Consider the following 21,574-nt stretch of genomic DNA (forward strand, 5'->3'; position numbering starts at 1 on the left):
GAGATGTTATGTGGGGATAGGCCCAAATGGACAAAAGGAAGACTGATGGGTAGGGGAGAAAGAAAAATAAACTATGGAGAGTTAATCCAGTCCTACATAAAGAAAAGTAACCTAGACACAGCATTTCTTCAAAGAGAAATGGCACAGCTTCAGAAAGGAGCGAACTCCTGCTTCCTAATTAGAACTCTTCATGGGCTGGCAGACACTTGAGAAGGAACTCTAGGATCAGATGTGTTGGATAGATGTCCTGTAAAGAGCCTTCAAACTCAAGCATTATAGGAGAGGCAACACTGGAGATATCATTATTAATGCATGTTTTATTTGGGGTTCATGAAAGAAATCCCACTTACCCATATCAGAGTCACCTCCACCAGAGGAGTTCAACTTACGAAAAATCTCCTGCTTCTTTGATTTAACCATGGGTGATGTATTTTCAAGCTTGGTGAAGAATGAAGGCAAGTAGCTTATACTCCCTGGTGAGCGGGCATCATTCCTGTTAGGGCCAAAGTTAAGTATATTACAACCACGTACTTCTAATCCAGGGGACATTCCTATCGATGATAACAACAGTCAGAGAGTACTTAGAAAACTACTGCCTCCTCATTCCGTGTTTGTGGTTACAGCCCTAAGAAACAGTATGTAATCATAAACCACTTAGTACATCATTTGAGGACAAATGATTTAGCTCTCAAAATGAAATCATAAAATTAGAATTAGAATGGAGATAATCTAGAGCAGAAATTCTTAGGAAGGAATGAAGAAGCAGCAAATGAATATTAATAGGAAAACTCAGAAACAGCTTATCATGATGCTCTCTCCTTAACAGCACAAACACTGATATATTAATGGTTACCACCTAAACTGAGAACTATTTTACTAGAATTAGTTTTAAGTACACTAGAATTAGTTTTAAGTAGTTTAAGAATTAGTTTTAAGTACTAATAGCATGCTTGACTATAAAATAGCAAGAACTCATATCTAAGCAATCAACAGCTGGACTGGAACACAACAGTATAGGAATAAAACTGCCTATTTGTTACAATCATTTCAAGCAACCTAACAAATGAGCTGAGTTTAATATAAAGAGTTTCATATTTTATTGGCAGCTTCCTATACTAACACATTTTAAAAAAACAAGGTTTCCCTAAAAGCTCAAGGCCACCAAGGATCTAGCTAGAGCCAGAGATGAGAACAGAGAATATAGGTTATTGACAACCTAATCCAATCGTGTGGATTCATTCATCATTCAAACACAAGAACATGTACTCTATGCCAGGAAAGACAATTAAGGTGATAGGAACAGGAATAGGACATGGTCCCTGTCCTCAAAACACTAATAAACATAGGGGGAAAGATGAAATGTATAATTAAATTGAACATCACTCCCTCTCCAAAAATGGATTTTCATTTCATTGAAAAGTACCAATATCTGCTTAGCTCCCTAAGAATAAATGCAATAAATTAATAGCAACACATTGTAAGAAAGGCACTAGCAATTTGGAGTTAGAAAGACCTTCGTTTAAAACTGGCCCTTCCCCATTAGTATCAGTACAACCATACGCAAGTGACATGTCTGGCTTTCAGTGCATCAGTGGAGGGTTCAGCACTAGGCAAACTGCATGACTATGGACAGAAAGGAATTCAGGGAACAATAAGCAACACGATTTGGACAGAGATTCCAGTGTAGGGGTGATGCAGAGGGAAGTGAAGCTGAATGGGCAGCATACACCTGGTCATGCCAGGAACTCAGATGCCACGCTAAAGTCTGGGTGCTGGATTCTGCATGAGTTTTAGAAAAATCACTCAGGTGGAGGTATGGAGATTGACTGGTAAGGAGCCAACTCAAAGGCATCTAGTCAAATGGGGATAATTTAATAATTAATAGGGTTGGGGTCAGGGTTAGAAATAGGTAAGATTAAATCTATTCAGAGTCCACAGTGCTTGGTAAACAGTAAGCATTCAAATGTTGGCTGAATCAATGGATGACCCTTTCCCCTAGACAAAAACATTAAAAAAAAAAAAAAAATCTAGAAAGATTTAATTTCAAGAATAATGAACAATTATTTTCTAATCTATTTAAATATGATATTATAAATATTTTCTTTTTGCTAAAATCCACTAGCATTAGATGAGTAGGAAAAGAGACAAATCTGAGAATGGCATCCAGACATAAAAGCCCAAAGTTCTGAGAAAAACCGCAACAACTGAAAGAAATGTTAAAGCATAAGCACCCACGCCATGAATTGTTGCTGTCACTAGGAAGCGCACTTACCTCTGCTCTGCAGGCTCTGCGCCCCTCTGAGACAAGAGCAGCAAGCTGTCCTGTTTCTCATGCACAACCGGAACCTGGGGTGGGGAGATGGGCTCGTAGGGCTCCGAAGAGACGTGACTCCTCTCTGGGGATTTTCCAGGCCTACTATTGTAACATGTGAAATATTAGATTGTGTTTCAAAGGCTAACCTGGGACTTACCTAAAGAGAAACTTGTTAACTCATGACTTCATTCAGGAGAAGGAGCAAAAGCTGCCAATTTCTATCAGAAAAAAAGTTGCCTCAGGTATTCACTATATACATAGTTAAAACAAACAAACAACAACAACAAAAAACCACTGTGTTACTGCCACTTGACCCATGCGCGCCCCGTGGATCCAGGAGTCAGGTCATCAGACAGTGCTGCCCGGACAGCAGCAGTGGCAGAAGCTGCGTCCTTGAGGCTCCGCATGTCCTTCAACATCAGACACCATCCCACCCTTGGCTCCTTAGTCCAGGTGAAACCTCAAGGGTTTTCCTACCTATTTTGAGTCATGACTGACCAGTTCTTTCATCATCAAGTTAAAGATAAAGGACTTCACTACTAAACTGATACCCAAGAAGTTTTATCAGGTGAGTCAACATAGGTTCTAGTTACACTATATTATGGCAGAGGGGTTCTCTGCAATTATATATTTTTTCTCTGGATACCATTTGGTAAGAATAATATAAGATAGACACACTGTTTAGCTCCCACCTATTTATCTTTTTTTTTTTGAGACAGAGTCTGGCTTTGTCACCCAGGCTGGAGTGCAGTGGTGTGATCAGCTCACTGCAACCTCTGCCTCCCAGGTTCAAGCGATTCTCCTGCCTCAGCCTCCCAAGTAGCTGGAATTGGAATTACAGGCATGTGCCACCATACCCCGGATAATTTTTGTATTTTTAGTAGAGACGGGGTTTCACCATGTTGGCTAGGCCTCCTGACCTCAGGTGATCTGCCTGCCTGGGCCTCCAAAAGTGCTAGGATTACAGGCATGAGCTACCGCACCTGGCCCATTTATCTTATTATTACAATTTTTATTTTTTAGAGACAGGGTCCCGCTCGTTGCCCAGGCTGGAGTACAGGAGTGCAATCATAGCTCACTGCAGCCTCAAACTCTTGAGCTCAAGTGATCCTCTCACTTACATCTCCCGAGTAACTGGGATTACAGGCATGCGTCACCATGCCCAGCTAATATTTTTATTCTATGTTTTATTATGTCTGGTGGCCCATTTTTAATTTTTTGTAGAGACAGGGGGTCTCACTATGTTGCTGGCCTCAAACTCCTGGGCTCAAGCAATACTCCCACCTCAGCCTCCAAAAGTAATGGGAATTACAAGCACCTGGCACCACCACACCCTCAATTTTTTTTTTTTTTTAAGACAGAGTCTTGCTCTGTCGCCCAGGCTGGAGTGCAGTAGCATGATCTTGGCTCACTGCAACCTCCACCTCCCAGGTTGAAAGGATTCTAGTGCCTCAGCCTCCCAAATAGCTGGGATTACAGGTAGCCACCACCACACTTGGCTGATTTTTGTAGTTTTATTAGAGACAGGGATTCACCATGTTGGCCAGGATGGTCTCAAACTCCTGACCTCAAGTGATCCACCTGCCTCAGCCTCCTGAAGTGCTGGGATTACAGGCGTGAGCCACCACACACGGCCCCCCTAAAATTTTTTGACATAGCGATTATGCATATTAAAGCCACCTGTGACTTTCAACATCTGGAATTATGACTATTAGACTAAAGCAAAATTATAATATGATTTGTTATGGCCTTTCCCAATCAGCCCATCCAGTTGTTCAAGATAGCCACTTTTTTTTTTTAAGTTGTTTTGGTGTTTACCTCCAAATCTCTGTAAATAATCTTAAACATGTATTTTTTGATTTATAAAACTTGAAACAGTATCTGTTAACTCTCTTCCATGAAAGACGAAGAATTTGATTTGCCTTCGCTGTTGTTGCCCATTTTATTTTTATTTTTATTTTTGAGACAGGGTCTCCCTCTGTCACCCAGGCTAGAGTGCAGTAGTACAATCACTGCTTACTGCAGCCTCAACTTCTGGGCTCACGTGATCCTCCCACCTCAGGCTCCCAAGTAGCTGGGACTACAGGTGCACGCCACCATGCCTGGGCAATTTTATTTTTTAGTTTTTTTGTGGAGATGGGGGTCTCACTATGTTGCCCAGGCTGGTCTTGAACTGCTGGCCTCAAGTGATCCTCTCACCTTGGTCTCCCAAAGCACTGAAATTACAGGTGTCAGCCACTGTGCTGGCTTGCCTATTTTATTTTAATTTTGTCCATTTTGCCTTTACATAGCATACTTCAGCCTTTTATATTTTCTTTTTTAAAAATGAAGAAATTAGCACACATACCCTTACTTCTACATCTCTTTCCTATGCAACCCTCACCTCCCAATATCTGTCAGCCATTTTTATGATTTATTGCATCACATCCTTTTCTAGAACTACAGAGAAACTCCTCTGTGTTTTGCTTATAAAAATCACTACATACAATTACATGGAAATTGAATAACCTGCTCCCGGAGTACATAATGAAATAAAGGCAGAAAGCAAGTTTTTTGAAACTAATGAGAACAAAGATACAACATTCCAGAATCTCTGGGACACAGCTAAGGCAGTGTTGACAGGGAAATTTATAGCACTAAATATCCACATCAAAAAATTAGAAAGATCTCAAGTTAACAAGCTAACATCACAACCAAGAGCAAACAAATCCCAAAGCTAGCAGAAGGCAAGAAATAACCAAAATTGCCAGGTGCGGTGGCTCACACCTGTAATCCCAGCACTTTGGGATGCCAAGGCAGGCGGATCACCTGAGGTCAGGAGTTTGAGACCAGCCTGACCAACGTGGAGAAACCCCGTCTCTACTAAAAAAATACAAAATTAGCTGGGGTGGTGGCGCATGCCTGTAATCCCAGCTACTCGAGAGGCTGAGGCAAGAGAATTGCTTGAACCGGGAGGCAGACGTTGTGGTGAGCTGAAATCGCGCCATTGCATTCCAGCCTGAACAACAAGAGTGAAACTCTTTCTCAAAAAAAAATAAATAAATAAATAAATAAAATAACCAAAACTGAAGCTGAACTGAAGGAGATTCAGACACAAAAAAACACTCAAAAGATCAACAAATTCAGGAGCTAGTTTTTGTTTTGTTTTGAGACGGAGTCTCGCTCTGTCGCCCAGGCTGGAGTGCAGTGGCGCGATCTTGGCTCACTGCAAGCTCCGCCTCCCAGGTTCAAGCCATTCTCCTGCCTCAGCCTCCTGAGTAACTGGAACTACAGATGCCGGCCACCACGCCTGGCTAATTTTTTGTATTTCTTTTTTTTTTTTTAGTAGAGACGGGGTTTCACCGTGTTAGCCAGGATGGTCTCGATCTCCTGACCTCGTGATCTGCCTGCCTCGGCCTCCAAAAGTGCTGGGATTACAGGCATGAGCCACCGCGCCCGGCCTCAGAATCTGGTTTTTAGAAAAAATTAATAAAACAGACTGCTAGCTAAGACTAATAGAGAAGATTCAAATAAACACAATCAGAAGTGACAAGGAATATTACCACTGACCCCACAGAAACACAAACAATCGTAAGAAAATATTATGAACACCTTTATGCATATAACCTAGGAAATCTAAAAGAAATGGATAAATTTCTGGTCACATACACCCTCCCAAAACTGAACCAGGAAAAAACTGATTCCCTGAACAGACCAATAATGTGCTCTGAAATTGAGTCAGTAATAAATAGCCTACCACCCAAAAAAAGCCCATGACCAGACACATTCACTGCTGAATTCTACCAGATGTACAAAAAGAGCTGGCACCATTCCTACTGAAAATATTCCAAACATTACGGAAGGACTCCTCCCTATCTCATTCTATGAGGCCAGCATCATCCTGATACCAAAACTTGGCAGAGACACAACAATAAAAAGAAAACTTCCGGCCAATATCCTTGATGAACATCAATGCAAAAATCCTCAACAAAATACTGGCAAACCAAATCCAGCAAAACATTAAAAAGCTTATCCACTACAATCAAGTAGATGTTATCCCTAGGATGCAAGGTTGGTTCAATATACACAAATCTCAATAGATGCAGAAAAGGCTTTCAATAAAATTCAGTACCCTTTCATGTTAAAAACTCTCAGTAAACTAGATATTGAAGGAACATACCTCAACATAATAGAAGAGCCATATATGAAAACCCACAGCCAACATCATACTGAATGGGCAAAAGCTGGAAGCATTCCTCTTGAAAGCCAGCACACAAGGATGCCCTCTGTCACCACTTTTATTCAACATCCTATTGGAAGTCTTGACCAGGGTGATCAGGCAAGGGAACAAAAGAAAGGGCATCCAAATAGGAAGAAAGGAAATCAAACTATCTCTGTTTGCAGAGGACATAATCCCATATCTCGAAAACTCCATAGTCTCAGCCCCAAAGGTCCTTAAGCTGATAAACAACTTCAGCAAAGTCTCAGGATACATCAGTGTGCAAAAAATCACTAGCATTCCTATACACCAATGAGAGCCAAGCCAAGAGCCAAATAAGGAACGCAATTCGATTCACAACTGCCACAAAAAGAATAAAATACCTAGGAATACAGCTAACCAGGGAGGTGAAAGATCTCTACAAGGGGAACTACAAAACACTTCTCAAAGAGATAAAAGAGGAAAAGATAAAAAATGAAAAAACATTCCATGCTCATCGATAGGAAGAATCAATATCATTAAAATGGCCATACTGCCCAATGCAATTCACAAATTCAATGCTATTCCTATTAAACTACCAATGACATTCTTCACAGAACTAGAAAAAACTATTTTAAAATTCATACAGATCCAAAAAAGAGCCCGAATAGCCAAGGCAATACTAAGCAAAAAGAATAAAGCTGTAGGTGTCATACTACCTGACTTCAAACTATAATACAGGGCTACAGTAACCGAAACAGCATTGTACTGGTACAAAGATAAGACACACAGACCAATGGAACAGAACAGAGAACCCAGAAATAAGGCCTCACACCTACAACTGTCTGATCTTTGACAAACCTAACAAAAACAAGCAATGAGGAAAGGATTCCCTATCAATAAATGGTGCTGGGATAACTGGCTATCACATGCAAAAGACTGAAACTAGGATCCTTCTTTATACCATATATTAAAATTAACTCAAGATGGATTAAAGACTTAAATGTAAAAAAAAAAAAACAAAACTATAAAAACCTTGGAAGACAACCTAGGAAATATCTTTCAGGACATAGGCAGGGACAAAGATTTCATAACAAAGACACCAAAAGCAACTGGAACAAAAGCAAAAATTGACAAATGGGATCTAATTTAAAGAGCTTCTGCACAGAAAAGGAAACTGTCAACAGAGTGAACAGACAACCTACAGAATGGGAGAAAAATTTTGCAAACTATGCACCTGACAAAGGTCTAATATCCAGCATGTATAAAGAGCTTAAACAAATTTACAAGAAAAAAACAACTCCATTAAAGAGCGGGTAAAGCGAGTGTGGGGCGTGTGCCTGTAATCCCAGCTACTTGGGAGGCTGAGGTGGGACAATCACCTGAGCCTGGGAGGGTTGAGGGTGCTGTGAGCCGAGACTGCGCCACTGAAATCCAGCCTGGGCAAACAGAATGAGATAAAAAAGAGAGTAGGCAAAGGACATGAACAGACACTTTTCAAAAGAAGACATATATGCAGCCAAGAAGCATATGAAAAAAAAGCTCAATATCACTGATCATTAGAGAAGTGCAAATCAAGCCAGGTGCAGTGGCTCATGCCTGTAATCCCACCACTTTGGGAAGCTGAGGCGGGTAGATCAGCTGAGGTCAGGAGTTCGAGACCAGCCTGGCCAACATAGTGAAACCCTGTCTCTACTAAAAATACAAAAATTAACCAGGTATGGTAGCAGGAGCCTGTAATCTTAGCTACTTAGGAGGCTGAGGCAGGAGAATCACTTGAACCTGGGAGGTGGAGGTTGCAGTGAGCTAAGATCACACCACTGCACTCTAGCCTGGACAACAGGGCAAGACTCTCTTTAAAAAAAAAAAAAAAAAAGAGTAAGTGCAAATCAAAACCAAAATGAGACACCATCTCACACCAGTCAGAATGGCTATTAAAAAGTGAAAAAATAACAGATCCTGGCAAGACTGTGGAGAAAATGGAACACTTATACACTGTTGGTGGGAGTGTAAATTAGTTCAACCACTGTGGAAGACACTGTGGAAATTCCTCAAAGACCTAAATGCAGAACTACCACTCAACCCAACAATCCCATTACTGGGTATATACCCAAAGGAATATAAATCATTCTATTATAAAGACACATGCACATGTATGTTCACTGTAGCACTATTGACAACAGCAAAGACATGGCATCAACCCAAATGCCCATCAGTGACTGACTGGATAAAGACAATGTGGTACATATACACCATGGAATACTATGCAGCCACGAAAAAGAATGAGCTCCTGTCCTTTTCAGGGACATGGATGGAGCTGGAGGCCATTATACTTAGCAAACTAACGCAAGAACAGAAAACCAAATACCACGTGTTCTCACTTATAAGTGGGAGCTAAATGGTGAGAACACACGGACACATGGAAGAGAACAACACACACTAGGGCCTACTGGAGGGTGGAGGGTGGGAGGAGGCGGCTCAGGAACAAATAACTAATGGGTACCAGGCTTAATACCTGGGTGACAAAATAATCTTTACAACAAACCCCCACGACACAAGTTTACCTATATAATAAACCTGCACATGTACTCCTGAACTTAAAATGAAAGTTAAATAAATAAATAAAATGAAAATCAGTTGATGCCGTTTTCTAACACCACAGATTGTGTAAACATTTTCATCAGGAATGGACCATGACAATGCTATATAGTTTTCCATTTTTCTTTGATAATTGCATTTCTTTTCTTTTTTTGGTTTTGTTTTGGCTGAAAGGGAATAAATGTGCTTTCATCTTATCCTTAAGGTTATCCAGCTGCTTCTAATGACTAAGTCCGAGATTTGCTTCGAAATTATACAGTTTGGGGGTTGGGGCAAGTGGGGATAAAAATGAAACAAAACTCGTCATACTCTGATGATTACCAAAATTGGGTGATGGATACCTAGAGGTGTATTATACTTGTTCTCTCTACTTTTGTATGTATTTGATATTTTCCACAATAATTTTTTTTTAAAAAGAAGACCATTTAGCTTCTTATTTATATTCTTCTTTCTGCTCTTTGCTCACTTTGATGGGTTGGTAGGTAGGCTGGAGAATCACTTCTGCTACAGATTTCTCTTTCTCGGGCTCTGAGCCATGGCTTCCATTACTCTGGCTCATCTGTCCTCTATGTCTTCCAGGTATTTGCCAGAATCTTTGATCTGCCCATATCTCAGTCTTGTTCTCAGCATTCTTTTTATCTTTTTTTTTTTTGAGATGGAGTCTCGCTCTGTCGCCCAGGCTGCAGTGCAATGGCATGATCTCGGGTTCAAGTGATTCTTCCACCCAGGTTCAAGCGATTCTTCTGCCTCAGCCTTCTGAGTAGCTGGGATTACAGGCACCTGCCATCATGCCTGGCTAATTTTTTTTTTGTATTTTTGTAGAGACGGGGTTTCACCATGTTGGCCAGGCTGGTCTTGAGCTCCTGACTTCAGATGATGCACCCAGCTTGGCCTCCCAAAGTGCTGGGATTACAGGTGTGAGCCACCATGCCCAGCCTTCTCAGCATTCTTAAATTTATTTCCCTTTGTGCTTGTTAACTATAATTTAACATTTGCTAATGTTTAGTCTACCACTTTGAAGCAAGAATCCTGTGTCCACTTTATTTTAACCAAACACAGACTATCAGATAAGAAGATATGCTCTTTATCAGAGAGCCCTGGCATACAACATGTTTCCACTCATGATGCCACTATTGGCTTCCCTTTCCTTTATTTAAGGTCACCTTAAAATATATATGTGTATGTGTATATATATGAGTGTATATCTATACATATATATATAATTATTCACCGACAGAAGTCTGAGGACTAGAATAAAATATAAATGCAGAAGCAAGCAAACAAACAAACAAAAAATATATATATATAAACTTTTTTTTTGTAGAAATGAGATCTCACTTTGTTGCCCAGGCTGGTCTCAAATTCCTGGGCTCAAGCAATCCTCCTGCCTCAGCCTCCCAAAGTGCTGGCATTATAGGTATAAGCCACTATGCCTGGCCAATATCATCTTCTTAAACTTCTACTGATGCTGACCCAGTAGAAACCATTGAGACAGATAAATATGAGAGGTATTATTCGGAAGGACCACTGAAGTGTCCCCAAACCACTACCAAACTACACATTCTTCTTAACTGTCTTTACAAACCAACACACAGAATATAATCATCTTTTGAATATACATTACAAAGTCATAGTACCAAATGCCAAGACAGTGGACATTCTAAGAATAATATGCAGGGGGAAGAAAGCTCATTTACACTTTCCTGGGAATAAAGGCAAATGAACTTTAGTTGTGGGAAACAAATTCCTTATCCTGTAGATATATTCCATTTGTTTTACTGTTGGGAAATTTATATATAATTTGGAATAAACATCATACCTTCCCCTGGATTTGTCCACAAGATTTTCTGGAGAGACCCTTGAACCTGGTCTTTGATGATGGACAGACTGAGCCTGGGATTCTGGGCTGTAACGGTTTGATGTTTTAGTCCTCACAGGTGTAGACACCAAAGCAGATGGTGAGTTCTGGAATGTAGAAGTAGGAGGCTGCTGGGGAGTCTGCGAGGAAACTTGATTTCTAGCAAAATCTTGTGTGATAATTTGCTGTGAATGAGAAATGAAGGAAGTGGTAAAATTCATTGAGTACTTGCAAAAAAAAAATAGTATTAAGAAATCTAGATATCTTTATTATAAATTTCTTTTTCTATATGAAATCTGCTTTCCCCATGATCAAAAAAGAAAAATTAACTAATAAGAATAATGAAAAACTTACACAGATGTGATCAGCAAGTGTGATCAGCCGATGGGTCCTGGGCACTTGCCCCATTCCCTCTGCCTGTGAAGAAGGGGGCAGCTGTTGTTGGGGAGATGGTGATTCCTGCTGTGGTCGATAGTGATGTAATGGTCCTTCATATTGTCTGGTAGGATCATCTAGTAGAGAACACATAGATGTCTTACTCCAGGAATGTCTGTGCTTTTCACTCATTATCAAAGATTAAATATAATTCAGAAGAACACATGAAAGGATGTGGTACATAGCTCCAAACAAAGAACTTATCTTAATTTTGGAAAAAAAAAATTATTCACTGAAGAAGTCTGAGGACTGGTAGAACAAAATATAAATGCAGAAGTAAGCAAACAAAATTAATATAAACTATTTTCTGTACCATTAAAAAATAAAAAAGAATCGATAGCTGTTTCTAAAGCAGGCTCATGTAAGATTACCCTAAAACAAACAAAACAAGTTAATTCTTACTATGGTCTAGACAGATAATTACAAGCAAATGATAAATGCAAATATGAAAACATGTAAATGGTAGCTTAAGAAAACATACTTTCGGCTTGATTTGCCTTAACAACCTCTGGCTGATAGGTCTGCAGTTTTTCCTGGGGTGGCGCAGGTGAGCTGGCAGGACTTATCACCTCAATAGCATCACTAGGTGTTTCATACCTGTGAGAAGATACTTTAAGAAAAGAAAATCTTATTTCAAAACTAATCCTGGGAAAAGTTTCTAAAGTCTAAGTTCTTCACACCTGTAGCATATTTTCAATTCTGATCAACCATGTTCAAAGGTATTCCAGGTTAATGAGGGTTTTCTGAAGTTTTATGGGCTTTAAGACATGTTTTAGGCTGGGTGCAGTGGCTCATGCCTGTAATCCCAGCACTTTGGGAGGCCGAGGCAGGTGGATCACCTGAGGTTGGGGGTTTGAGACCAGCCTGACCAACGTGGAGAAACCCTGTCTCTACTAAAAAAAAATACAAAATTAGTAGGGCGTGGTAGCTCATGCCTGTAATCCCAGCTACTCGGGAGGCTGAGGCCGAAGAATCGCTTGAACCCGGAAGGCGAAGGTTGTGGTGAGCTGAGATTGTGTCATTGCACTCCATCCTGGGCAACAAGAGCGAAACTCCGTCTCAAAAAAAAAAAAAAAAAAGACATGTTTTAAAGCCCAATAATAAACACTGGAATGAGGCAGAACAGAGAACAGATTTATGATATTTTCCTGGGAGCTGGAAAAGAAATCACCAGGGAAACATTTATGGAAGAGGTTAATAAACAAATGAGGGTGTAGATCTCAATAACTGATTCCAATGATTCCAATTCTGTGGGACACTCTGTTCTTAGAAAAACGCTGAGGCTATAAAGCTGCTTCATTGACCACCATGATGATTTTAAAGCTATGGATTATATAACACTATATAATGATTTTCTCAAATAACCGGAGTATTGCTAACAAAAGTTACTCCAAACATTAATAATTTTTTAGCACTGTGTTACATTGTGAAAATAACCAGAAATGGTAGAGAATGTCTGAAGGGAAATATATTCCCAGAAAGGGAGGATGTCAACCAACTCTGGAGGATACCCACATCAGAAAAGGACCTCCTCTAAGATGCAGTTCCCAAGTAAACAGAGGGGCTATGCAGTGGGGCTAACAGGCAGCTTTTTACAGTCCTGCCATGGCCTCAGAGCTGACAGCTGGGAGCAAATGTAACCGCCTGCTCAGGAACCTCTGAATTCAGAGGGCTCTTCACATCCACAAACTACACTACAGAATCTGAGAGCACTGTCAAGAGCTCCAAAGGGTGCATGGCCCTGGGCTGGACACAGATGCAGCAGGTGGGAATGAACTCTGCTCCCTAGCCACCACCTGCTCCTCTGGTACTCAACAGTCCTTCCTATCCCCACCAGGTCATGGAAACTGCAGCTACCTGGGTTCTAGTACACTTAGGAATCACTGTTTATGTATTCAACATCCTAAATCTGCTTACAACTTCCAATATTCACTCAGTAGAAAGTCGGAATTCGAACCGTGTTCACATTGTTCTTGAAGCCTTAAGGGGCAAGACTATGGCAATGGACTTCACCTTCAGGATGAGGAAGGCTCTCAAGAGTCAAACTGAAAACCACACTGAAGAACTGTACATAGCCTTTGGACATCATGGAATTCACTGACCAGTGATAAAAAAGATAACCACACACAGAGACATGGACACTCAGAAAAGATGAGCTTTCTATTTTCACACCTTCTGAAAATCAAATTCCTACAGTAAGGTTTGGTTTGTGATGCAAACTGAAAAGAAATGTTTAATCCAATGATTAAGGAACCCATGTACTATACCATTCAATAAGCCCAGGTGGGATCCCCCAGTGTGCCGGCAACTTCCCTTCAAAAGACCTATTCATACAACTACAGAATATCTCTTTCTCAGCTAGCAATTTTCTGCATGCAGAAAATCTATATTGCAGATTTTCCTAATCTCAGGTTAAAAGAAGTCTTTTGTCTACACAACACTAACTCTCTAAAAGCCTCAGCAATGCGGTAGATATGACGTAAACAAATTATAATTAAGCTAGTGGATACTCAGAGATCAAAAGAACTGCACACTGCATTCTGGAGCATGAGAAATCATTTTTTTTTTCATGATGTCTAACTCTACTGAATTTATTCAATGGAGATAACAGTAAGATGACTATGTATGATTAAATTACTTCCAGTATTAGCAGATGCTTATTTAAATATTTGCTTGTTCTTTCTGCAATTCCACATAGAATTGAGGCAATAGTTTAAAAGAAAATTTAAAAAGTAACTTTTCTAGCATTTTAATGTAGACCTGTGAATTCTAACAGATTTGCAGTGTAGCCATCATAATGACTAACCAGACTTGAACAAAATCCAACTTGCAAAAAAGATGCAATATAAATACCAATTACCCATAATAGGTAGTCTCACTTTTAAAAATCTGTGACTTAGAAAAAGGATATTAGAGGCTTTGGGGTATTGGCATAAATATAGAACCATGTCCTAGCAAATGCTTCCTGAGAAATTACACCTCAGTAGCACAGAGCCTGGCGATATATCCATTACCTTTCAGATGCCTAAATATGTTAGTAAGGTCTGCCTTCTAGTTTCCAAATTTAATTACATGAATGATACAGTTTTCTTGTGGAAGATACATTGATAGGCTTATATGTAGGAAACTGGGATATTTAAATAATCATAAAAACAGCAGAAGATACATTTTTGCATTACATTTACTATCAACCATTAGGATTTTTAAATACCATATAGTTCTACTTGACCTAAAGAATAAAGTAATTCTTTACTCAGACATCACATTGTGAAACTCGGATTGAGATACATACAGCTACTAGAAGAGTCTGAACTTTGAGAGCCACGTTCCCTCGCATCCTTGTCCGAGGCAATTTGCCGGGTGATGATCACGTCTATGAAGTTAGCTGCAGTAATGGTAGTCTTCCCTCGGGTCCTTAGCTCTTCCTCATATCTGGATTTTGGAGGAGGCCCTTTATCTTTCCCAGCCTCAGAATAAACTACTGAAGAATGAGGCTGGGGCTTGCCACTTGGAAAGGCTGAAGAAGTGTATAAACACTGAACAGATCTCTTCTCCACCTCCAGGGTTTTCTGCTCTAGCTGCTGCTGTTCACTAACTGCTGCTGACCTGCTTCTCAAATTTTCTTCTAACCTGGCAGCTTCATGCTTACTCTCTTTTGTTTTGGACACATCCATCTGGGGTGCAGAAGCTGCAGCATCCACAAGAGCAGCCAGGGCATCCGCAGCAGTGTTGTAACGGGAGGCTGGCAGGCCTTGGCTTATTGAAGGGCCCCCAGCAGGCAGTGGCCTGTAAATAAAACCAAATCACAGCTCTGTGAAGGGAAGACCATTTGCTGGGAATGTGGTGGGGAGATGGAAGGACAAACTGCAACAACAACAAAAAAAGGTTTCATGGCATGGGCAGAAAAGCATGACTATACTTAGACTACTGCAGTCACTAATTTTAAAATGTATATGCAAGAGACTTTTTTTTGTCAAAATATGTACAAGAGACTGACATGATTCGTAGCTGAGCAGTTGGATCCAAAGGTGTGATTACACTGGTTCCATTGGTTCCTTGGAAAACACTGGGTCTCTGTTGCAACATGGTCTCCTGAGTTCTTACTGAAGGGGAAGGGGAGCGAACATATCCATGACTGCCAGGTCGGCCAGGCTGTTCTGAGCCTACAGAGGTGAAAAAGAAAAAGAAACAAAGACGTAAGGAGGAAGCCACAGACAAAAGGAAGCAATGCTTATGGATTGTTTATTTCCTAACATACCTAAATAGAAAAAAGAAAAACAAGATAAGAAACGTGATAGTCTACTTTCTGGCCTTTCCAGAAATATGTTCTAAAAGTTTCCAAATAAAGATGCAATAAAACCGCAGCAGTAACTTGAAACAAAACATCAGCCATCATTTATTGTCATTTCCATTTCTCTGATAAATTTCAATCTTGATTCCAGAAATAAAACAGCACCAACAAGAAGTACTACTACAAATCATATAAGTTCATCTTTCTGATTTTTCCTCAAACTCTAGTGTGTATATGATTTCCAAAATCTAATCAGGCACAACTTTCTAAGAATCATAATGAAAATAATATACCACTGCTACACTAGGGTTTAAGACTGTTTCATTCAACCACAGTTTGGCCTGCTTCACTTCTTCACTGTCCCCTTCACAGGTGACTTTTTCTCTCAGCAAGCTCTTTTGAAATGAAATCATTCACATTATCTTCCCAAAAAAAACTTGGCTCCCACAATTACACTTCTATAATATTTGGTATGTTTTTGTTCACTTAACTCTTAACTCTCCCATAACCAAGTCAGAGCTTGGACTTGGTAAGAACTACTTCACGCAGAGGATTTTGAACTCTCAAATCCCTCCCCAGTCACTTTCTTCTTCACCTCATCTTGTTCTGTGTCCTCACTCCAACCTTCTAACATGCTCACTGGCTTCATAACAGCTAGCTGTTTTAGCACACACCCCTCTTCTCACAGACACCACCACCTCAGCCAGGCTTCTCAGCAGTTTTCTCCCTTCTAACCATTCATCAGCTTATATGAATATTTATTTTTTTAATTAAATTAAAAAATTTTTAAGAGACAGCGTCACACTCTGTCACCCAGGATGGAGTGCAGTTGACACTCCATAGCTCACTGCAGCCTCAAACTCCTGGCTTCAAGGGATCATCCTACTTCATCCTCCTGAGTAGCTAGGACTACAGGTGCACACCACGGCTCCTGGCTAATTTTTTATACATATATTTTAGAGACAGGGTCTCACCATGTTGCTGAGGCTGGTCTTGAATTCCTGGCCTCAAGCAATCCTCCTGCCTTGGCCTCCTGAGTAGCTGGGATTATAGGCATGAGCCACCATGCCCTGCTTATCTGAGTATTTCTATGGGATATATTCCTAGACGTGGAATTACTAGACAAAAGAGTATTTAAAATTTTTATCTCCACAGAGGCTACACCAATTTACACTGCCATTGACAACATGAGTGTCTGTTTCTGCAGAAACTCCAACACAATATTTATCAACTTTCTTACATGTCTGATGCAGAGAAATGGTATCTTTGTGCCTTAAATATAAATTTTGTTCATCAGTAGGATCACAAACATTTTAAAAATCTAGTCTCTACCAAAGTTATGTATCATTTGTATGAGGGTTTCTTAAATCAATTTTCCATGTTTTATGCAATTAACATGGAATCAATATTACAGTTCTGCCTTACAATTCATTAAAGCATTTCCTATAGTCAGATTCTTAAGTGATTTTTATTGTACACAGATAAAGATACATAGATAATCTTACTATACATAGATTATACAAGATCCTCTGGGTGAAGTAGTTATAGCTAAATGTGTTTGAGCTTTGCAACCATTGAATTATTTAACTCCTAAGAAATGATATTACTGGACCAAATATGATGACTCACTTTTGGCTCCTTCCATATATTGCCATTCATATTGATTTCAAAGGTTTGTTTCCTATGACAATATCAATGTGACAACCTTCTGCCACTGCGCCCTTTGGTTCTGCACCTAACTCTCTGACCACGTCTCTGCTTCCTTTTGCCCTGACCTAGATTAACTCTCCTGGTAATATCTAAAGATTGACCTACTCTTCTTTTCATACTCTTGCCCCTTGGAAATTTCATTCAAGCCATAGCTTCAGCTCTTGTATGTGACTCCTAAATCAGTATCTCCAAGCTCTGTCTTTTCTTCTGAGTACTAGATCAGAGTATCTTACAATACAGATATGGTCAATGATTTAATTAAAAGAACTGAAAAGGGCACGTATACCATGGATAAAAAAGATTCCCCATGGACACATGAGATTAAGTATAGGCTGGGCATCCCAAATCCAAGTCAGAAATGCTCCAATATCCAAAACTTTTTAGCTGACAAGACACTCAAAGTAAACGCTCACTGGAGCATTTCAAACTTCATTATTTTTGGATTAGGGATGTCCAACTGGCATAATGCCAATATTCCAAAATCCGAAAAAATCCTGGTTCCAAGCATTTGAGATATTCAACCTGTATGTCTAAAATCATTATCCCTTTGCTTTCACTCATCATGCTGTATCTTTATTGCAGGCTAATCTTGTTTCTCGTCTCTTTCTCACTCCCTATATCTAGTTAAGTCCCTTTGAGTCTACAGTGATATTCTTCCCAGCAGTTCTTTTCTGGCCATTCCCAGTGTAAAGTATTCCAGGCTGCCATTAGGACGCACATGAACTACTGAGAGTCTCACTGGCCTTCTGGGACCAGCCATACCCACCCTTCAGGGTTTTAATCCATCTATTCCACTCATGTGTAAATGTCCCTCTGATCATGTCACCTGCCTCCTGGACACAACATTTCATTGTAATTCAAGATGCTACACAAGCTGCTAACTGTATTTTCCATTCCTCCTCTAAACTCAAGCTCAACAACACCTTCACATCTAGGAGTTTTTGCTAGGGCTGTTCTTTCAGCCTTCAAAGCTCTGTGACCAATATCTTCAGGCCCAACCACAGTCCACTGTTTGCACCAAATAAAAATGATACCTTCATCATGAAAACATTTTTCTGTGTAAAATTCATGTTTCCACCATCTCAGCTGCTACAGCACTTTCACCTGTTTTTCACTTGGGGCCTGAAATAACGTTGTCTTAGAATTTTTGTTTCCATCAAAACTTTTTGTGTGCAGCATTAAGCACAGTGTACAAGACTACTAAGATGTGTCCAGAGAATGGACGAGCAGTTTCTTTCACTGACCTGGCCGCAAGTAGAGGTCGGAGGAAGCTGCAGCAATCCGTTCCCGCTCCCGCTCCTTCTCCCGCTCCCGCTCCCGTTCCCGTTCCCTCTCAGCACTTGCAGCAGCTGCAAGGTGTGTTGGGTGTCCTGTAAAACACAAACCTGCAGCTTAAAGAAAAAAATATCAACTGACTGAGTATATCAAACAATTCCGAAATTCTAAGTGACTGAAAATTTTTCAAAAAGCTTCAAATTTGGGATATAAGAAGTTTGTTTTGGCTGGGTGCAGTGGCTGACACCTGTAATCCCAGCACTTTGGGAGGCCAATGCAGGTGGATCACCGGAGGCCAGGAGTTTACGACCAGCCTGGGCAACATAGTGAGACCCTGTCTCTACTAAAAACACAAAAAAAATTAGCCAGGTGTGGTGGCGCGCACCTGTAATCCCAGCTACTCCAGAGGCTGAGGCACGAGAATCTCTTGAACCTGGGAGATGGAGGTTGCAGTGAGCTGAGATCACACCACTGCGCTCCAGCCTGGGCAACAGAGCCAGACTCTGTCTCCAAAACAAAAACAAAAAAAAACAAGAAAAGAGAAAAAGAAGTTTGTTTTATTAAGAGTCCTGGATAAGAACTGAAGCATAACATAAGCTTTTAAGGCATTTCTAAGGTATCTAGTGACAGCTGGCACATAAGAACTACTATTAAATGTTAAAAGAAAAACAAGAAACCAAATGAGGAAAAATTGCCCAAGATACCTTAAAAGGCTATGTTGTAAAAATGTAAACACGATGGTTCTATTAGAGAGGTGTGTAACTGTAGAATCTCACCTGGAGACATGGAAGCAGAGTTGTATGGCCTGGGAGGGAAAGTAATCTGTGTACCAGGAATATAAGTGATTCTGTCCATGGGAGGAGTGCTTGTTCCCCCTGGATGAGGCACTAAAATTGTTGGAGGCATATTGGTCAGGTCAATGATTCCTATCCAAAAGACAATACAATTTATGTTAAGTGTTATTCTAAAGGTACAGAACCATACATGATTTTTGGATTTTGTCTATCTCTGTGAATCAAGGGTAATTTGTACATAATATAAATAAAAATGTTTACTATCATCATTACTTTTTAAGACATTCTTTAACTCTAAAGAAGGATATTAAAGACTGTACTTCACATCAGTAACCTCAAAGTATGGGCAGATTAAAGAGAGCAAATTTGTAAGACATGGATTACAAATACTCAGCACAAGGATTTGGTTTAGTTAATTTCAGTATTCACCAAAACACCTTGTCTCAATGTATGTCTCTGGGCTAAAAAGTCTATGGGAAGAAGGATATAGTGTTCTTTTCTTTCTTTCTTTCCATCATTCATTCAACAAGTATTTATTGAGTACCTAAGAAACACTAGGTAAACACAATAAATTCTGAAATGCAAAGACACACACCTCTCGTTGCTGGGTATGGGAGACCCAGTGGCTGCTCTCTTGGGGAGAGTCCTCTGGCCACATCTGGACGCAAGTTCACTTGCATCTGTTGTGAGGTAATGTAATCATTTAAGATTGTCTGTCTTGTGTTCTCCATTGCGTAAAGCTGATACTGACTTGGGTAACCTGGAGTTGGTGAAAGCTGTCTCTGAAATAGGTAAGCAGCCGCTGCTGATTGAGAGAATGAAAGAGAGGCACTGAGTTTTGTCCTGGCTGAAATGCATTTGCTAAACACCATGTACAAAAGAGTAGAGAAAAATCACGTGCTGAGCTAGTGCACATGGAACTTTTACTTAGCTACAAGGATTAAGGTGGATTTATTTTAGACCTTGATATATTAGCAATATCAATTCTAATTCATTCTAATGTCTGAGATGTAATAGAAAAGGGGAAGGATAACAGTAGCCAAAAACTTCTCAAGTAGTTTTACTTTCGATCTTTGACATGTAACTTTATTATATTTTTACCTGGCATCTGCAAGAGTTGTGTTTGAAAATAAAATTGTTTTTATAGTACTGATCATCCAATACAACCAACAGAAATGTATACGAAAACACTTTGTGGCAATCAGTAACTTTACTCTCCAGGGGGTGAAAATGATTATAGACTATAAGCATTTAATTAGTCCATGTGTTTGGAGCAGAGATTGGCAAACTTTTTACATAAAGGGCCAAATGGTAAATATATTTTAGGCTTTGTGGGCCATTTCGCATTTGTCACAGCTACTCAACTCTGTCACTGTAGCACAAAAAGAGCTACAGAAGAAAAGAATAAATGGCGTGGCTGTATCCTAATAAAACTTTATTTACAAACACAAGTGGCAACAGGATTTCGCCAAAAAGCTGTAGTTTTTAGCAACCCCTAAGTGAGAGAATGACACAAGACACAAGACACGAGGAACGGGTAGGCGTGTTAAAAAGTAGATAATGTCTCTCTCCTCAAAACATTATAATCCAACTCAGGCTCAAAAACAAGCAAATGAAACCACTACAAAATGAAGACTATGATAAACACTAAATAGAAACTAGAAACATTCCATTTTGTCTGAGAACTTGAGTGACCTATTTTATATGTATATGTTCTCCCTAGAAAAACAAATAACATGTTTTCTGGAATATTTGCTTCCCCTTCATCTAGAAGCTAGGTAAGTCTGTCAGCTGACACAATCTGGGAGATAGTGCCCTAAGTAACAGGTATTGGGCTCCTCTGAAACAGTGTTGTCAAATGACAAATAATTTGATGGCATTTACACAGCTTTTAGATAAAATATTTCCCACAGTTACTTTGCTATTATGAAATGTAAATAACCCTTAGAATTCTTATTTTAAAATTTAGCATACTGATAATGAAAAATTCTTCTCTAAGGACCAAAGTGAGGCACAAGTATTCTGTGTCCTAATTTGCACCTGAAGGATACTTATTAAGCAAAGAGTTTATTTAGGCCAGAGGTCTGAGCAGAAAACACATGTGTGACTGGGCTCAGCCAAT

General features: G+C 39.9%; 1 protein-coding gene across 15 annotated transcripts in view; it reads right to left on the reverse strand.

Moving 5' to 3' along the window:
- Positions 1 to 21,574, reverse strand: part of NCOR1 (nuclear receptor corepressor 1) — a 183,432-nt gene that overhangs the window by 15,328 nt on the left and 146,530 nt on the right. For 10 of the 15 annotated variants that reach the window (XM_063656590.1, XM_063656592.1, XM_063656586.1 and 7 more), the window contains 10 exons: positions 20,048 to 20,257; positions 19,435 to 19,584; positions 18,628 to 18,753; positions 15,380 to 15,545; positions 14,675 to 15,168; positions 11,864 to 11,992; positions 11,302 to 11,459; positions 10,909 to 11,132; positions 2,273 to 2,416; positions 351 to 493 (listed from right to left, as the gene is read on the reverse strand). In XM_063656590.1, the coding sequence (XP_063512660.1) occupies positions 351 to 493; positions 2,273 to 2,416; positions 10,909 to 11,132; positions 11,302 to 11,459; positions 11,864 to 11,992; positions 14,675 to 15,168; positions 15,380 to 15,545; positions 18,628 to 18,753; positions 19,435 to 19,584; positions 20,048 to 20,257 (1,944 nt within the window). The remainder of the gene's footprint in view (positions 1 to 350; positions 494 to 2,272; positions 2,417 to 10,908; positions 11,133 to 11,301; positions 11,460 to 11,863; positions 11,993 to 14,674; positions 15,169 to 15,379; positions 15,546 to 18,627; positions 18,754 to 19,434; positions 19,585 to 20,047; positions 20,258 to 21,574) is intronic. The other 5 variants (XM_054456644.2, XM_063656594.1, XM_054456639.2 and 2 more) reach the window with 2 other exon arrangements.

The sequence above is a fragment of the Pongo pygmaeus genome, chromosome 19, assembly GCF_028885625.2.
Source record: "Pongo pygmaeus isolate AG05252 chromosome 19, NHGRI_mPonPyg2-v2.0_pri, whole genome shotgun sequence".
Classification (NCBI taxonomy): domain Eukaryota; kingdom Metazoa; phylum Chordata; class Mammalia; order Primates; family Hominidae; genus Pongo; species Pongo pygmaeus.